The sequence below is a fragment of the Phaseolus vulgaris genome, chromosome 5 (genome assembly GCF_000499845.2).
Source record: "Phaseolus vulgaris cultivar G19833 chromosome 5, P. vulgaris v2.0, whole genome shotgun sequence".
Lineage (NCBI taxonomy): Eukaryota > Viridiplantae > Streptophyta > Magnoliopsida > Fabales > Fabaceae > Phaseolus > Phaseolus vulgaris.
Genome location: NC_023755.2, coordinates 2,653,970 through 2,675,381, shown reverse-complemented (window position 1 = coordinate 2,675,381; position 21,412 = coordinate 2,653,970). Strand labels below are relative to the sequence as shown.

The following is a 21,412-nucleotide window of genomic DNA, read 5'->3' as shown; positions in this document are numbered from 1 at the left end:
AGCGCTAGTGGTTGGTCACACTCTCGGAGAAGAAGTAGAAAGAACCACTGTCGTGGTGGTAACCAAGCTAAAGAGCGAGCTGGCGGAACCATCAAGCTCTTTAAAAGCAACGTTGGAGGCGATGAGGGCGCTGGAGGAAAAAATGCGCCAAGTCTATATCGAAGTCGAGGAGGCAAAAAAGGCACTAAAATCCAAACTGGAAAAGGAAAAGGCTGAGGGCGCCAAAGAGAATGCCAAGGTTGGAGAGAGAGAGAGAGAAAAAAAAAACACTATTCGCTGAGGTGGAGAAGTGTCAATCCTTCATGCTACGCATAAGCGAGGACTGCTTCCATCAAGGCCTTTGTCAAGCATCCTTTTTCCATGGTATACCTGCCGAGGACGCCCAATATGACGTGGAAAAATATGTCGTTGAAGGGAAGCTAGTGTCGATCGGCGGAGGTACAAATGAGGCGATGAAGGATGTCGAGGGCCAAGGAGAAAATGTTGCCACCCCACAAAATGAGTCAGAGCCGTCTTTTGAGGAGTTATTTGATCCTCTGTAAATGATTATTTTGGGTCCGAGATGTGGGCATAAAATTTTTTTTTGAACTTATAGTTTCTAAATTTTTATGGTTTACATGTCCAAACATATTTGCCTACTGATCAACCGATCGATATAATATGTACATTATTTGTTAATCGTAATTACTCTTGCTTTCGTAATGATAACATTCTGATTGATTGAGTAGTTCTATAAGTTGTCGTAAGAATGTGTTAAAACTTTAGTAATGGTTGACCGAGCCAATAGGTCTTTGAACCCAAATTCCAGAGTGCTTGGTGCCTAAAAGATCTATCACCAAAAGATCGAATTTGCCAATTCCTGACGAGCTTGAAGGTCGTCTTCGACACCTCCTAGTTAATAACCAAAGAGTACATTCCACTTGTTAACCAAAGAGTACTTTTGGTGAAGATAACTCTGCTACCACGTGTTAACCATTTACTTATTTTCTTTGCAGAAAAAATGTTGACCCATATCAACAAGGCAGAGCTAGCCGAGATGGCTAAAAAGATGAGGACAGCTGCTAAGATGCCCAAGGATTCTTTAACTCGGAAAAAGAAGGCTCCAGTCACAATTACCCAAGCCTCGACCGAGCAAGACGAGAAAACCACCTCATGGCTTGTTTTTAAGAGGAAAAGGAAGGCAATTGCTCCTCCTACTGAGCACTCTCACTCAGATGGTTGAGTCCCGTATCAAGACGTCGCTCACTCAACTGACCATGCTTTGCCTCAAAATGTAATTGTCATTCAAGAATGCGAAGCGAAGAGCTCTAAGAGGAAGAGCGTGTGGGATCCAAACTTTGACATCCCCATATATGGTGAAAAGGCCTTCCTGCCCAGTTAGGACAAAGACAGGCTCATCGCTCACGACAAAGATCATCTGCTTCGTGACGCCATGAAGCAATTTGGGCAAGCCTTCGCCATGGGTTGCTTAGTTGTTACCAAGATGAGAGATCGGAGAGTGGCAGATGACCAGATAATTCAAGAGAATGCTGAGCTTTGCAAAGAAGTAGAACATCTTCAATTTGAGCTCAAGCATTCAAATGATTTACATCAAGAAGCTAAACGTCTTCGAGCTAAAAAGACTAAAGAGGCAACAGAGCGAGCTCAAGAGGTTGCAAGCCTAACCGAAGAAAAGAACAAGCTCTTGCTTGAAGTTGGCAAGTTGAAAAGGGAATTGACCCGTAAAGATGAGGATCTTGCCAAGACCACAAAATCATTTAAGCAAGATGTTGTCCAATCCTATCTTGTGGGATTCAAGGCAGCTGTCGAACAAGCATCAACACTCCATCCCACCCTGGACTTCTTAGAGTTCAACCCAGGTAAAAGCCTTTTGACAACTAATAACTTCCCAATGCATGGTTGGATTTCCTCTTCAGAAGTTGGGGTATCTTTTTCACTAGAGGATGAAAAAGAATGTTCTTTAGGGGAAATTGCAAGGGACATTTTCAAGACACTTAAAACATTGAATATTTTTACCCCTAACTTCTTTAGAAGAATCTTTATCTTTATATTTATCTTTGTCTTTTTGTTTGCCTTTATCCCTGTCTTTCTCACATGGTCTACCTTCTTTACAAAGAGTATTTGTTGTCCCTTGAATACTCTTTCGTTGTATAAGATGATGTAGAGTAGTTCTTTAAAGATGATTTTCTTTTTGGATTTGCTCTTCTACTCTCACACAAAGTTGAACTAAATCATTAAAGCTTAAGAGTTCATCTCTATCTCTTATTTCCATATTGAGATCACTTTGGAATCGAGTGAGGGTTGTCCTAGGTTCTTCTCTAATCTCAGCCCTTAACATGAGTAACTCCATTTTTTGTCTATATTCTTCTACTCTCATATCTCTCTATTGGAGGTGTTGGAGTTTCTACATTAACTCCCTATCACAATATGATGGTACATATCTCCTCCTAAGGAAAAATATTAGCTCATTCCATTATTTGATGGAAGGGTTTTAGTTAACTCTAAGATCTCCTCCTAACTATAATTAACCAACAATAACACAAACTTGTAAATTTTTCAAAATATTGTGTATTATGAATTTGATTCTCAAATTTTAAGACAACAAACAAATAAGCACTGGACTAATTTTCATAACAAAATATGCACTAGAAAATCATTTAACATCATTCTTTTCTGAATTATAAATTTTTAGACAATATTTTGATATGCCTTTTTAATACATTGATCCTAACATCATGAGTTATATGTGTTTAAAATTGATTGAAACAATTTTTACAAACCATTGAAGTTGCACTCTAGGTTTCAGGAAAAAGGATCCCAAAGAATTCAAGCAATTAGAAAACATAACTTGCAAGACAATTAAAAAATCTAATGGATTGAAAACTTCCTATGATCTAAAACAAGTCAAGAACAAAAAAAAACATAAAAAGTACCAAAACTTATACAATTCAAAAAACACAAATACAAATGAAGAAGCAATGACCAAAATTATTTGCAGCATTTTAGCAAACACCTAATGAATGCATTCATAAATATGAAATTATGACAAATTTGAAATCACATTACATGAACTTTTCCCGATTAAAATTCAAGAAGACTAAAAAAAAAACATTTAATCGTAACAGCTCATGCAAAAACCAAGCCTAGTCTTCATGGTTTTTGGAGGTTCAAGGTGACTTAGTGAATTTGAACCGTTTAAATTTGCAACTATTTCGTGAATTTGCAAGGATTCATTAAATTTTGCACTGTTGAAATGGAAAAGGAATGGAAGCACTTTATAATCTGTAAACAAAAATTTTCTTTAATCTGTTTCATAATATTTTTTTATGTACATAATTTTTTTCTGATTTTAATCTAATTAATAAGTGGAAACACAGACAGTATCATGTTGATGTATCTGTATTTTCAAATTTTATTATAAACTAAAGTTTATCTGTACTTTTTTAAATATTATCATAAATTTATAATAATATATAAAGTAAATTAGCATTTTTAAATATGCCGATTCAAGAAACTAAAAGATGAACAACTATTTCGTGAATTTGCAAGGATTCATTAAATTTTGTTTAATAAGATTTTCCATTTCATACACTTTCTTTCAAGAGAAATGAATTAATTTAATTTGAAAAAAAAATCCAAATCAAATATAAAAACTGATTATTCAATTTAGTTTTATTTTAATTAAATATAAAATTTAATCAAATTAAATAATATTTTACAATTCAATTTTAATTTGATCTTCTAATTTTATAACCATAAAATTATTAATTTTTTAAAATTCTATAATAAAAATTTAGTATGTTTTCTTAATAATTACTTCATATTTTCAATTTTAATTTGATAGATAAATTACTAATCTTACCATCAGAAATTATATATATATATATATATATATATATATATATATATTTTTGTTACCATATTTTCAAAATTATAAAATAAAACTAAATATGAAAAAAGGTTTAATGTTTAGTATGTTTTAGTTGTTAACCAACTCTAAATATATAATATTATAATTTAATGTAATAAATAGTTTAATTTTATTTGCTTAAATTTTTTTAATACAAAGTTTGAACTAAACTAATTAATCAAGAAACGAAAATACAAAATTCATCAAAAATTCAATTTTAATCTTGTTTAAAATGATTTAAAAATATTTCTCTTTCTGAATTGATTTAATTTTTGTATTTTTCGATTATAATTAAATATTCAACTTAAAACCTAATATAGTTTTTAAATGACAAAGTAGTTTTTAAATATAGTTTTCTTATAACATTAAAATTAAAAATTAAATATTTCAGATTTTTTAATTAGAGCACCTAAAGTATATCGACCAAATTATTATCTTATAATTTCAATAATGTCGATTTTCGATGTTATTATACGTTTCAAAATCTGAAATTTCCCTTCAGTGGCTTCCGGGTATTAATTGGATTTTAAAAGTGTTAATTTTATGTTATCATTATATATTTTATACCGTATTCACAATTAATTTGAATTTTTTTTTAATCTTGTAAATAATATCACTTTAAAATCTTTTTCTCCATGTAAAATAATAATAGTGGAAAAAAATATCACAAATATAATAAAAATTAAAAAGTAACTAAATATGAAAAAAAAGTATACAAGTGATTCACGAGGAGAACTTATATAATAATATAATAATATTTTAAATTAAAAAAATTAAAATATTAATTTATTTGTTTGTTAAATGCAGAATACATTTTTATTATTGATAAAAAGACACAAAAACAATTTGAATTATGATAAAATAGAGCTAAAATAGTAAAAATTACAATTTGAATTGTAGAATTCACAAGTATATGGTGCATATCTTACCAGGGTTAGAGTCCATTGCACGTTGGAAAGCCTGATATAAAATTTCTTCCTTAGAAACCTTCCTTTGCCATGACACAGCAAACAAATCCTTGAAAACAGATCCTTCACTCTCTCCTCCAAACTCCTCCAAATACTTCTTCTTCCACAACTCATTCTCACTGCACAAGAATCGCAACTCTGAACATGTGCAAGCTACTCTCGCCAAATCAACACCAGCAACACGCTCCAAGATCAACTCCTTAAGCTCCGTCGGTAACTTCATCAAACAAGGTGGAATATCCAATCCAACCTTTTCACAAAGGTCAATCAACAGGGGCAATGCAACTCTGTCTTTCACCATCTTCAACATTTCAAAAACTTCCTCCCCATCACTGCCTTTAGATTCACCGTTTTCCTGCATCGACTCCAATGCCCTGGCATATCTACGTGTATCCAAACAAACATGGTGCAACCTCGTACCAGAATCATCGGACAACCCCCCACAGACATTCACAAAATGTTGTCCCAGTCTCTGAAACTTCAAATTCACACTGTGAGAACCGCCACCTACCAGAATCTGAGGCAGGGTATACCTCAACGACATCATTGAAGAAAACGGCGAAGGAGAATCATCAGGAGAGGGAAAACAACTAACCGCCGTACCCGAATCCTTGTCGATTCTAACAAACCCATATTCAACAACCACTCGGTGGACCGTCAACGTTAACAGCTTGAAAACATTAAGGTAGTTTCTTGTAAGGGCTTCTTTCAGAAGCCTTCTCAGAAAGGAAGGTTCTGAATTGGTACTCAGCAGCAGCGCCTCATCGGATTCCGCCTCTGCAGAACCCAAAGTGGGATGCTTTTCAACGGCGGGGGTCAAAGGGGCATCTCCGGCGAGGGTTTGGGAAGAGAAGGCGGCGGGGTTGAAGGAGTAGAAGATGAGGTCGTCGTCGGCCACGCCAAGGGAGTGGAGAGAAACGTGCGGCGAAGATGCGCGAATTTCGTCCTTACTGTTGAGGGAAAGGTGCAGAGAAGAGAAAGAAGAAGAAGAAGGGAGGATGCGAGAAAGGGTGTCGATGAGGTGTTGCAGAGAACATGAATTTGGCAATTTGATTACGAGGGTTCGGTCGAATTCCAAGGGTTTCACTCTCAGATTCATCGTCTTTGATTTCACTGTGAACCTGCAAAACTAAACAAATATTAAATAAATCAGTGAGGATTTCTCTTTAATTTATTAATAACTCCTTTTATTTCTGGATTTTAATTTTATTAGCAGAAATATAGCATATAACATATATTATTTACAAATATTTTTTTTTTAATTAAAGTTTTCTTGTTAGGCATCACTATGTAACTTGACATCTCAGCTAAACTAAGATCTCAAGTAATAACAATCATCTGCCATCACATGAAAAAAAATATTATTAAAAATAAAATACAAAAATATGGGGCTAGACCAAAACCCATATGTTAACAAAAGTGATACCATTATACCTATTCATAAAGAATTCTAAAAAGAGACTAGTTGGGAGTCTATTATACCAATGAAAATTTACAAATATTATTTCAAATTATAACATATTCTTTTTATATATGTATGTTTTGAAGAGAAAAAACACTAATTTTGTAATGTCGATTTTGTATTTGTATCTATATGAATAAAGAGGGACTTAGATAATACCTGAAACTGGTTGTACAATTATTGATGTGCCGATAGCTTCTCTAAAGTCTCCTACTCACTCCGTGTAAAAAAAATATATTGTAAAGCTTATAAAAAAAACATGCATTACAATTATGTAAAAGGCTTATATATATAGTGTTTTAGTCATGGACTCTTGTTATGATTTATAGCATAATTAGGGTTATTGGATAGGAAAGTATATTGATATATCCGAAAAATATTTGTACAATCTTTTTAATCAGTATTTAATTATTTGGTAACTGAAAATTTCTACTTTATAATATATAAACATAATTTAATTTTAATCTGTTTCGTCGTAACAACTTTTTTTTGGTCTACATAATATTTTTTCGATTTTAATCTTATTAACAGAAATACAAACATCATCTGTATTTTTTAATTATATATTAAATTTATGTGTACGTCTATTTTTTAAAATATTAAATTTTTATTACATTGTTACAACTTTATTCAATTTCTAAAACAGGTAATGTATAATATTATAGTTTGATTGATAAAAAAAAATTGCTAATTAGTTATATTATTTTGCTACCATTTGACTAAATTTCGGTGTATGTTATCAACATAACAGTTAAAATATTTAATTTTATCTAAAATGAAAATAAAGTAGAGGGATAGATATAGTATTGTAAATATAAATGTATATATTTATGATTTTTCTTTGTATGTGAGTCTTGAAAACTAAACAAACATGAAATAAATCAGTATTAAACAATAATATATCAAGAAAATCGAAGTAACTGATAAAATTTAGATTATCTCGTAACTACTTTACAATATATTAAAATATTTTTTCTTTAATCTGTTTTCTAACAATTTTTTGGTCTACAAAATTTTTATCAATTTTAATCTTATTAACGGAAATATAAATACTATCTGTACTTTTTTATTTTATGATAAATTTATGTGTACGTGTAATTTTTAAAAATATTATTATAAATTTATACGGTAATATTTTAATTTATTATAAATTTATGTGTATTTGTATATTTTAAATATAATATTATAAACTTATACTACAATATTCTAATTGATTATAAATTTTGTGTATCCGTATTTTTTAAATATTATTATAAACTTTATATTTAATAAAAAAATTATATTAATCAAAACATAATAAATATAATAATTATATATAATAAATTTATAGTTGTCATTTCAAATTATAATGTATATTTTTATAGATGTCATAAGTTTTGTAATAATATTTTTTTCTTTAAGTAGGAAATTAAATAAATATTTTTATTCTGGATATTTTTTATCTTTCTTGTCATTTGTAATATTTTTGTTAATAAATATATTTATTAAATTATAATAATAATTGAGTAAATTTATATTAATTAAGTAGAAAACATAATTTATATTTGAAAGAGTTTTAGTAATTCATATTTTCCTCAGTTTTAACAAAATACATAACAAGAAATTAATATAATATATTTATGAAACATTAATAATATATAATTTACAATAAAAGAATGAATAAATGATGAGAATCTCATAAATACAACAACTATGAGATTATGCGGAATTCTCTTCTATCATATTAATGAAAAAACAATGAATTAAAATAAATACATTCTTATATATAAATTTGAATAATTAAAACAATTTAGAAAGTGAATATATACTAAAATATATATAATATTACCTAGAGTATATTTACATTCGAAACAATTTTTCTTTTCAAATAGTTAATAGTTTTACATTTTAAATAAAGTTACATTATCTTTAAATAAATTTTTATCTTAAATTCACCTTAATTATAAATAAAAGATGAGTGAGTCCTGAAAAAAAATATTAAAAAAATGTATATGTTTATCTTTTTAGGTAAAAAAACATAAATATATATAAAGTATTTTATAATTTCACATTCTTTAGAGCACAAATATATCTGAATCAAATATAAAAACGGATTATTATTTTAATTAAATATAAAATTAAATAATAGTTTACAATTCAATTTGGATTCAATCTTCCAATTTTATAATCTGAGAATTTTACGATCTGACAAAACATGTTTAAATTGAATCCAAGAGATGAGAAACGTTTATATTTATCACCTTGCCTTCACTATGTGACCCTGCAAAACTAAACAAATCAGTTTTATCCAACAATATATAAAGACAATTTTTCTTTAAACTATTTCTTAACTACTTTATGAATATACACAGAGGATTTCTCTTTAATTTATTAGTAACTACTATCTTTTTAGTGTACATCACCTTTTTCAATTTTAATTTTATTAGCAGAAATATAGCATATAACATATATTATTTACAAATATTATTTCAAATTATAAAATATATATTTTTATATACTTATGTTTTTAAAGAAAGAAATACTAATTTATAATGTCTCGATTTTATATTTGTATCTGTATGGACAAAGAGAGACTTAGATAATACTTGAAACTAGTTGTACAATTGTTGATGTGTCGATAACTTTTTTACTCCTTTCTTAAAGTCTTCAATTAAGTATTCTGTGTAAAGAGTATATATTGTAAAGTTGATAAAAAAACATACATTACACATATGTAAAGGGTTTATGAATTAAATGTTTTGACCTTCTGATTGAAGTATAAAAAAGTTGTTTTCCGCTTGTGGTCATTAACTAAGAAAGAGAGATCAATCAAAATCACTTTTCAAGATTTCAAAAAGCTTTGGATCATTCTCAAGTGTGGAATAGAATTGAGTTTTGTACTTTCGAACTTTAAGTTTTGATTACCCAGTAGAATTGAGTTTTGTACTTTCGATCTTTAAGTTTTGATTACCCAGGTGTATTTTGTTCCTTTCTTTCCTTAATCATTTGTATTTACGTGTGATTTGGTGCTCAGGTGTATTTGTATTTTTAAAATGTTATTATAAATTTATAATAAATAATAAATAATTTTTATTTTTATTTATTTAATAAAATAAATAATTGAATACTTTCTCTTTATTTTAAAATAACTAAATATTTTTTCTTTTCAAATAGTTAATAGTTTTACCTTTTAAATAAAATTACATTATCTTTAAATAATTTTTTTTATCTTAAACTCACCTTAATTAAAAATAAAAGATGGGCGAGTCCTGAAAATATTTTTTTATTAAAATGTATATGTTTATATATAAGTTAATATTTCTGAACATACCGATTTAGAAGAGTAAAAGATGAAAAACTATTTCGTAGATTTCCAAATATTCATTAAATTTTGTTTAATAAGATTTTCCATTTCATACACTCTCTTTCAACGAACATGAATCAATTTAACTTGAGAAAAAAAAAATCTGAATCAAATATAAAAACTGATTATTCAATTAGTTTTATTTTAATTAAATATAAAATTTAATAAAATTAAATAATAGTTTACAATTTAATTTGGCTTCAATCTTCTAATTTTATAATCATAAAATTATTAATTCTTTCAAACTCTATAAATTTTTTATCAACAAAAGAAAAATAAAAATAATAGAGAATATTTTAGAATACTCCAATTAACACATATTAAACATTTATCATCTAAAATCTACTTATCCAATGTACGTTGAAAACAACGTAGTTGAACTCGAAAACGACGTAGTTTAACTAGAAAACGACGTAATACAAATTGAAAACGAAAATAACGTTTGGAATCATTGAGAACAGACCCTTTACTCTCTCCTCCAGACTCCTCCAAACACTTCTTCTTCCACAACTCGTTGTCACTGCATAAGAATCGCAATTCTGAACATGTGCAAGCTACTTTCGCCAAATCAACACCAGGAACACGCTCCAAGATCAACCCCTTAAGCTCCATCGGTAACTCCATCAAACAAGGTTGAAGATCCAATCCACCCTTTTCACAAACATCAATCAACACTGCCAATGCAACCCTCTCTTCCACCATCTTCACCTCTCTTTCAGGAAAGAGATGATAAACGTTTATATCTATCACCTTGCTTTCACTGTGTGACCCTGCAAAACTGAAAAATAAATCAGTTTTGTTGTCTGTGCTCGCTGGGTAAGAGAGTGAATCTAAAAAAGTTACTCTGAAGTTCAAATAAATACTCTCTGTAAAAAGGGTATATTGCAAAGCTGATATAAGCATACATCACACATCTGGAAAGGGTTTATTTATAGTGTTTTAGTCATGAACCCTTGTTGTGATCGACTGAATATGATTACTGTTATAAGAGATATATTGATATATCTGAAAAATATTTGTATTATCTTTTAGGTAGTTAGTATTTAACTATATGGTGATATATATGAAGAATATTTGTATTATCTTTTAGTTAATCAGTATTTAACTCAGAATATTTATGTTCAAGCTATCTTGTAACTGCTTTACAATATATAAACATAATTTATCTTTAATTTGTTCTTTAACAACTTTTTGGTATACATATTTTTTTCGATTTTAATCTTATTAACGAAAATACAAACACTATTTGTATTTTTAAATTTTATCATAAATTTTTATTTACGTATTTTTTTAAATTTTATTATAAATTTTATACGGTAATATTTTAATATATTATAAATTTATGTGTATTTGTATCTTTTAAATATAATATTATAAACTTATACTATAATATTCTAATTGATTATAAATTTTGTATATTCATATCTTTTAAATTATCATAAACTTTTAAACTTTATGTTTATTGAAAAAAAAATGGATTGATCAAAACACAACAAATATAGTAGTTATATGTGATAAATTTACACCTATCATTTCAAATTATAACATATATTTTATATACATATGTTTAAAAAAATATCACTAATTTACAATGCCATAATTCTTGAAATAATAATTTCTTCTTTAAATAGGAACGGAATAAATATTTTTATTCAGGATATTCTTTTAGCTTTCTTGTTATTCTAAATAAGTAATATTTTTATTAATAAATGTATTTATTAAATTATAATAATATTTGAATAAATTTATATTAATTAAGTAGAAAATATACTTTATATTTGTAGAAGTCTTTGTAATTCTTATAGGACAGATCATCCATACTTTCCTGAATTTTAACAAAATACGAAACAAGAAATCAATGTAATATATTTATAAAACATTAATAATATATAATTTATAGTAAAAGAATGAATAAATAATGAAAATTTCATAAATACAGCAACTATGAGATTATGCGGAATTCTCTTCTATCATATTAATAGAAAAACAATGAATTAAAATAAATATATTATATATAAATTTGAATAATTAAAAAAATTTAGAAAGTGAATATATACTAAAATATATATAATATTACCTAGAGTATATTCTATTTAATATCTCTCTCCTCTTCTTCAGTTTCTTTTCTTCTAAAACTGTAATAACAAAATAAAAATAATATCTAGTGACCATTTTCTGTACATGTGTTTTAATTTTCTTTTCCTTTCCATTTTGAACATCTTAATTTTTCTTATGTTACAACTTTATTCAATTTTTTAGAAAGGTAATGTATAATATTATAGTTTGATTGGTAAAAAGAGAATCACTAATTACTAATCTTATATAAAATGAAAATAAAGTAGAGGGATAGATGCAATGTGGTACCATACATTTCTATTCAGTAACTGAGTTGAAATGTAACATAAATCAAATGACATTTATTTAGAAACATAAAATAATATGTAACATATTTTATTAAAATTGAGTACACATAAGTTATATTTCTTTGACTTAAAAAAAAGAAGTCACTATTTGGCAGTCGAATCTTCACACTTCTGTTATACATTATTCTTTACAATCAAAGTATTTATCTTCAGACTTTGTGTTTTAAATAAATTAAAACAATATTTAAACAATCTAATCACACTATGCATTAAATTTATTGTCTCTTGTTAAAGTAATTTATGATTAGATGATAGTGTAAAAGCTTTTATATTATTATACACTAATAAATAGTGTCATATCTAATAATATAGTGTCCATATAATCTTTCGTCTTTTATGTGCATAAAGAAAGAGTTTATGTTTTTGACCGTCTTAATACCAGGTCCTTCAATTCCAAAACATAAGATTGATGTGTGTCTTGCAACCACTTATAGATGAGTTATGCACCTTGTGGAGCTATTGATGAAAAGTCCTGAAGAGAAAAATGATCGCATGGACAAACAAGAGGGCTGATACACAAACAAAATGAGTAGATGCAACTTATCATATAACACATTTAAATAAATAATCCCATATCAGGTTCTTCACGCTCTTCACATCATAAAGGAACACATCAGAGATGACAATTCAGAAGATGATTACTTGTATGTTTAATTATATAATAGATTTTAATTTTTTAATTGTTTTCAATAGTTTTTGTTGTGTAATATGGTTTATTTTTAATTTGTGCACAACTCTTTCTTAAACTATGTATATTGAAGTTCATTCATATTTAGCTTGACTGAATAATTTTGAGTATCCATGTGTAGGTTTGATTTTTTTTATAAACAGGTCAAAATACCATTTTAAATAGCTATTAATAATACATATAATAATTAACCACCGAAACGATTTGGTGGCTTTATCTACAAAGGTGTTGTATAGCGACCAAAATCAATTTTGTGACTATAGGAGTCTCCATTTAACACCAAATTAGTCACCACAAGTTTTTTTATTTAATTTATTATTTTAATTCATTAGCGACCGAAAATGGTGATCTCTATCTCCTTTTATTTCAACCACTGATTTAACCACCGATTTTTTTATCAAAATTTGGTTGCTAATTTGGTCCCTGAATTCTGGTGATCAAGCTTTCTCCGACAGAATAGTGACCAAAATTTCGGTTGCAAATTTATAATCAATTTATAATTCGAAAGTTAAATGCTATGCGATTAGAGTTTTCGCTTCCATTTTTATTTGGTGAGTGTTTCAGTCGCATATATATTTAGCGACTGATTGTAGTGCTTTTAGCGACCAAATTTGGTGGTCGCTAAAAATGACTTTTTTTATAGTGATATTTTGTTACTTTTATTTTAAATTTTAATTCTAAATGATACACACAAAAAGTCAAAAGAATGGATCTTTAGTACCAACGAAATATTTTTATGCCAATGACATCAAAATATATTAATTTGTCAAAATAATATTAATTATTATTATTTTAACGCATTAAATACATTAAATTAAAATATCATTTTTATCAAAAATAAATGTTTTAACAACTTATATTTTAAATTATTATTAATTATTTATTTGAACTTAATAAAAGTACTACCTTAATAATCAACTCTTTTTTCTATAAAATTCCAAAATTTTTAAAGAGGGATATATATTACCAATCAAAATAAACCTCACTTTAAGAAAAAACCTCACTTCAGTGAGAATGATAGGTAAGGTGTTATTGATTTACTCCAATTTTAGTTAGAAGTTATAATTTAAGTTTGCGATTTATTGACATTTAGACCAAACTTTTTAAATAACATCAGAGCTGGTTTGCCCGAGTGGTTAAGGGGAAGACTTAAGATCTTCTGCACATAAGTGCACGTGGGTTCGAACCCATAGCCAGCAAAATTTTTAGAATTTTTTTATTTTATTATTTTATATATACTTATGTTTAATATTAAAAAATTTTCTCGATAGCCATTCTAGGTGATATGCTCCCCCAGCTGCAACATCTCGAATCCGAAAAGGGTATTCCAAATTGGACAAGAACTTGTCGTCCGTCTTCGTAGCCTCACTTCACATCCTCCAAACGAGGTCTCCTTTCTGGAAGTTTCTCGGTCGGATCTTCGTATTGTACCGCCTGACCGCTCAGAGCTTGCATGCGGCTTCGCGGATCTTACTCTTGTCTCGGAGTTCGTTTAGTAGGTCAAGTCCGACCGACAGACTCTCCCGATTCAGGGACAGATCAAAGAGTTGCTTTCTAAGGGAAGACTCGTCTACCTATAGGGTGTCTCCTGTGTTGAAGTTTGGGGCGAGCAACGATATGCCCAAAACACTTCTATCAACTATTTAGTCTACCATCCTTTCGTCATGCCGAGTCGCTTCTTTAACTCATTAAGGATAACCTTATTCACTGCTTCAGCCTACCCATTGATTTAGGGGTGTCGACTGAGCTTGTTATTGATTTTATGCCAAGATCTTCGTAAAAGGACTGAAGTCCTCAGTTAATTGCCGACCATTATCAGTTATGATGGTGTGGGGGACTCCAAATCGACATACAACGCTTCTCCACATGAAATTTTGGACGTTCTTGGCCACAATGGAGGTGAGGGGCTCGACTTTGATCTACTAGGTGAAGTAGTCGACTCCGACAAAGAGAAATTTTGTTTGCCCTTTGCTCGGGCTGAAGGGATCAACGATGTCCATTCTCCAGAAGGCGAATGACAATGGAGATACCATATTGTGGAGTGTTTCAGTCTTGAGATGGGACAAGGGGTCATACTCCTAACACTTAGTGCATTTCTTCAAATAATCTGCATAGCCGCTCTTGACGGTCGACCAATAGTAGTCGGCTTTGAGTACCTTCGTAGCCATTGTTCTCCCGCCCGAGTGGTTTCCACACACCCCTTCATGGATTTATAGGAGGATATACTTTGCCTGCTCCTTGGTGATGCATTTCAATAACGACCTAGAGTATCCTCTTCTGTAGAGGTCCTAACCGATCATGGTATACCTAGTGCAATGCTGCCTCATCGTCTTTTCTTCCTCTGACTTGCATATGTCGAGCTCTGGGTATTTAACAATTGGGGTCATCCATATATCGTCCTTGATTATGGCTAAGCATTTCGAATTCTCCCATACTGGGATGTTTTAGGCAAATCTGCACCACAAATCTATGGTAGTTTTTTTTTCTTAGTTGTAGCGAGCTGAGACAACGCGTCGACCCTCGTGTTGTCCTCTCTACGGATGTGCTCCATCGTTCTTTTAAATCGGGCGATGAAGTTGGAGACAATATGGTGGTACCTTTGCAACAACAATTCCTTCACCTTGAACGCCCCCTTTATCTAACCGACGACCAACTAGGAGTCGCTTTTACATGTTACTTCGCGAAATCCCATGTCGTACGCCAAGTTTAGACTAGCTAGGATGGCCTCATACTCAGCCTGGTTGTTGGTGGCCTTCAACTCGAATTTAAGTGTCTGCTCGAGGATGATGTTGCCCGGACCCTCGAGGACGACACCAACTCCACACGTTGTTTTGTTGGATGATCCATCAGCGTACACTATCCATCTGGTCGAAAGGTCTTGCTAGGGAGTTAGCTTGGTCGAGAATTTAGCTAAGCATTGAGACTTTATTGCACCCCTCGACTCATATCGGCTGTCAAATTTCAAGAGCTCTATTGACCACCTTATCATGCGCACTACAAAATCTGGCTTAGATTAAATTTTAAAGATTGGGTAGTCAGTGTTTACTGTGATGGTGTGATTTTGAAAGTAGGGTCTCATCCGTCTAGTTGTTAGAACTAAGGCAAATGCCATATTTTCTATCATCTAGTACCTCGTCTCGGTCGCGTGGAGCGTCTGACTGACAAATTACATAGGATGTTCTTCCTTCTCCACCTCTTGCATGAGAACTTCACTCGCTGTCTCCTCTGAGACCTACAAATAGACAATCATTGGTTGGTTAGGTCTCGGCTTCTGAATCACCGTCGGTGAGGATAAGAACTCCTTCAGCTGTTGGAAGATTTCTTCACACTTCTCATCCCAACTGAACTTTGCTGCTTTCCGAAGCAGTTGCACCATCGACCACGTTCGCTCGACTAATTGAGGGACGAACCTCGAGAGGGCGATAAGACGCCCAATAAGTTGTTGCACCTCTTTCACATTCTGAGGGCTTCTCATCTCAACTATAGTATGGCACTTGTCCATATTAGCCTCAATCCCTTGGTGGGTTAATAGAAAACTCAAGAATTTGCCTTCCTCAACACCAAACACACACTTCTCGAGCTTGAGTCTCATGTCGTCCTCCTCAGAGCCTCAAAGACTTCCTTCAAGTCCTTAACATGTTGGTCACATGAGCCCAACTTCACCACTATGTTGTCCACTTAAACCTCCACATTCTAACCGATCATCCCTTTGAAAACCTTATCCATGAGCCTCTAGTAGGTCGCTCTAGCATTATTCAGGCCGAACGACATCACCTCGTAATAATAGTTCGCTTTATCCATCTTGAAGGCTATAAATAGTGGTCCCTTCTGTCCAAGTTACTGCTTTCCTGCTCCGACATCCAAAACCTACTCGTTCTGGCACGCCGCGTCCTTTACCCGAGAGAGGTTAGTTATGTCTTCTTCGTCCTCTTCTCCTTTTTTGTCTTTGTCCTCCTTCTCTTCTGGCTCCTCCACAACCAAGTCTTTGTCAAAAGGGGCAATTCAGATGTTGCCCCCCGTGGAGGATTATGTAAAGGCTGATGACTCGGAAGGTGTTGCCGACCGGTTAGATCCCCTTAAACAGTCGTCCCATCTCTTGGAGTTTGACTGGGTAGACCCTAAGGTGACTGGGTTTACATCTGTCTACCTGAATGGGCGGGCCTTCCACCTCCTCTTTCATAGGAAAGCATAATATTTTGAAGCCAAATATAAGTGATGGTATCTTGACTACTGATTATTGTAGATCGACCTATACCATATGTATGGGTTGGTCTCCCTCAGATGGTCCCTTCTTCTTTGTTTATTCTTATATTTTTTCTGACTTGCATATTATTTTCCCTTTCTCTCGATTTTTCACCTTATCTATGAAATGTTTCATCTTTATATATATATATATATGAATATCATACTCTGAAAATAATAAATATTAAAATAACTTCAAATTCTCTCATTATCATTTATACTTAATGATGAAACTATGTTGTAATTTTATCATTGTTAATTTTGGAATAATTATTACTAGACACGTGTCATAATTATAAGCAGATAATATTTATTTGTCATAATTATCTTATAAGAATAAATTTAGGTTCTTTTTTGACAATTTCATAATCAATTTTGGAATATAAATTTAACAATGTCAATCAATTTTGGAATATAAATTTAGCTATAATCTTCAATATAAAAAATCTTAAATATTAACTTCTAATTGTACAACTTTGAATGTAAAAGGTTATAAACATTAAATTTTAAGTTTTATAATTAAAAAAATTCTAAGATAAATAGTCTTCCTAATGAATGCAAATAATTTTTGGCAATTCATGTATGTGATTTGAATTTGCTTTGCGACTTTGAACATCAGAAAAATGAAAATAAAAATAATAGCAGTTCAATGTGAGTTGCATTGGTACATTTTGCTCTATAGTGAAAGAATGTTTTCTTACTATCATAGTAAAAAAAAGTAATCATGTACCATTTAATTATTATTAATTATTTTATAATATATTTCATAAAATTTATTTTAAAATATTATTTCCCTTCTAATCATAGTTAACCATTAAAAAAGTTGTTATTTATAATAATTTTTATTTTTTAATTATATTTAAAATCTTAAAATTTGAAACTTTTTCTTTTACAATACATACAAAACTTTTTCTAGTAATTAATATAAAATCCATAATGTAAACAAATTTTTAAAAAAGCCTACACGGGTTTTCAATAATGATAACGACATATTCTATTTTATAATATATATATATATATATATATAATTAAAATCAGCGTGATGTTTGGGTAAAAATAGAATTCAAATGGAGCAAAAGTATTATAAATATATATATATATATATATATATATATATATATTCACCTAGACTTAACTTGATTTGAGTGATGAAACTATACGTTGTAATTTTATCATTCCTATGTAATTTATGATTTTGGAAGTCACTACTAAACACATAATATTTATTTGTCATAATTATCATAGACGTATAAATTTACATTTTTTTTCTTTTGATATTTTCATCATTAATGTATTATCTTTAGAATATAAATTTTACATAAATCGTACAATCTTGAATGTAAAAAAATAATAAATATTATTATTTTAATATATGTGATTTTAAGATGTAGACTTTAATCCTAACTTAATTTTATAAAAATGTGAGATATGCATCCATTTATATATTAGTAAATGTCATTATGTCTAATCGATGTGAGATCTTCAACACACTCCAAACACGGAGACTGCTGACTTGATGGTGGGACTATATATTTATAGATGATCCGACCCGGGTAAACTACTATATATTTATGAATAATACAACTCGATAACGGGTGACCTGCTAAGCCCAACCAACTTTCGTTAAAATAAACTGCAAATGACTTTGATACCATATTATATATCTAATTTAGAGTAAGGAAGAGAATAAGAAAAAAAAATGATATATTTTATTAATAAAAAATTGATAGATAAAATATAAAAATAAATTAGAACTACTAGAACAGCAGTTATAACTGATAAAATAGTATTTACAACCGAAATCTAAAATATTATATAAGATCATATTTATCATCTCATAGCTTTTATAAACATCATGACATTATATATTTTTCTACTAAATTTAAAAAAAAAATATTATACAAAACAATTTGGAGATTTAAATATCTTTGGACTGAATTTTTAAAATCTATGAAGTTTACTAACTCAAATAAGTATACCAACCATTACAAATTATTTATAGAAATATTTTAAGTTTAATAATTTAATTATTACTATTTTTAAGACATTTTCCTTCAACACCCTAATTGTAGTCCAACAACTATCTCTACCTCATTTGATATCGGAAAAACATGATAATGGATATTTAAATATGAAAATCTAAATCTTTTACTATCTCTTACACGTATAAACAAATTAACCTAACATTTGAAATTCCAATATAAACATTCCTTTAACTTAACAAAGTATTATACTACAAACATAAATACACAATTTCTAAATATATAATTATAAAATATTCATTATTTCAACTAATAATTTGAAATAATTCCTTTTAAATGAAATTTAGTTGGAATCCATGCAAAAACTCAATAATAGTTGAAAAGTCCAAAAATTTAGTGATATACAAATCTATCACAGGAAAAAACCCGAAACATATAAATTATAAAAAAAAATGAAAAATGCACGCATGCAACTACATAAAAACTTAAAAAAATAAAAAGGAAAGAAGAAGAAAGAATGAATCTTAATACTAAGGTTCTCACATTTTTAATTAAATTTTATTGTAATATTGTTTTAAGAAATTGAAGTTACAATATTAAAATTTCTTTGTTTTATAATAATAAAACAATTTTTTTTACTATTATAATTGGAAAAAGTTATTCAAGCTCACGTACCATATACCATTTAGTTATTATTAATTATTTTATGCATATATTTCATAAATTTTATTTTACAATATTATTTTCATTTTAATTAGTTAACCATTACAAAAAGTTGTTATTTAATAATAATATATAATATGATATTTTTGTCTTGTATAAAAAAAATATTTTTTATTTTATTTTTAATTATATTTAAATCATAAGCCTTTCTCTTGACCTTACTTTTTTTTCTAGTAATTAGTGGTAAGACTCTTACTAACTCATAACAACATGTAAAAAAATTAAAAAAAAAAATGATAACAACACATATATTATAATATATAAAATAAAAAATAAATATACAATTTTTAATCAAATCTTGAGTAGCTTCAAATTCTTCCAAGTGTTGATGAAGATTCTAATACATATATCTTCTTATCTTCCAATCTTCTCATATTCAAGAGCTATACATAACTTCGTATGATTTGAATGACGAAACATCCAACTTGTGATTGTATCGTTGCTCTGCAGTTGATGATTTTGAAAGAAAAATTTCCAATCACCATTCAATACATAATATTTATTTGCCCACTTCTTAAATGTGAGAAAATAAACATTTTCATAATCATCGTAGCCACAAACATCTACTCCTTTGTCGATATTTTCATGATCCTCCAATAACGGTAAAAAATATTCTTCTGCTTGATTCTTATTCAGAAGAAATCTATTTAAATTAACATTGATATCACTATTTGTGAGTCTCTTCGTAAGAGGTTCACCATGCTCTACGATATATTTTCTGAAGTTTTCAGAAGGTAGCGAATAAGAAGGATTATGTTGATTCTTATGAATCAAATATTCTTCAGAGCAAAAACATACCTCTTTGGATTTGGATTGTTGATCCATATTATTAGCTGAAACAATTGAAAATAAAATTGTTTATATGCATAATAACACATTCTTATATATACATATATATTACGTAATTGAAAATATAAGTATGTGCTCTTACCAGATATGAATTGCTGAATCAAGTTGTAGAAGAACCTACGTGTAAAAGACTCTTCACTTTCCCAAAAAAGCTTCTGACTAAAAGTGATGTAGAATAGATGAGAATGGATAAATAATTTATGTAAAACTAATGTATTTATATAAGTTTTTGATAAGCAAACTAAAGATAAAAGATAAAAGATTAATGATTATATTATAAAAGATTGTGATATATTATCAATATTAAGTTATCACAAACACTTTAACTGATAATTGGTCAATTAAGATTTGAGTAATATAATTATGTATTTAAAAAAAAATCAGTATGGATTAAATATTAAAACAAACACATATTTAATAAGATAAAATAATATGTTATATAATAAGAACACAAATATATAATAAAAAATTATTTAGAATGTGCCGGTCTTTATTTTCTTAAAATTATTAATGTGTGAATCATATATTAAAAGCACATATTAAATAATATAGTAAAAACTGTTTTATATTAACTTAATCGCTTATATTATTTTACTTTTCTCTCAAATTAATTATGAAAACACTGTAAACACAATAAAAAGTGTGTAAAACATTACAACTAATCTTAATCTTATTAATTTATTCAGAAAGTCCATAAAATAAGTCAGTTCAAACAAATAAATGATAATTTAAATTGAATCAGGTTAGTTTAGATTCACTGGTGTAATTTGTTCTAACTAATCTGATTGTAACTTTATGGATTCTACTTCATAACATAATTAT

At 28.9% G+C, this 21,412-nt stretch overlaps 1 protein-coding gene across 1 annotated transcript; it reads right to left on the bottom strand.

The window, feature by feature from the left end:
* Window positions 1–4,649: 4,649 nt before the first annotated feature.
* LOC137834805 (F-box protein SKIP22-like) lies at window positions 4,650–6,033 on the bottom strand. The gene has a single exon (XM_068642995.1). The coding sequence runs from the start codon at window positions 5,975–5,977 to the stop codon at window positions 4,814–4,816; it is 1,164 nt and encodes a 387-aa protein (XP_068499096.1). The 5' UTR covers window positions 5,978–6,033; the 3' UTR covers window positions 4,650–4,813.
* Between the last annotated feature and the right edge of the window lie 15,379 nt (window positions 6,034–21,412).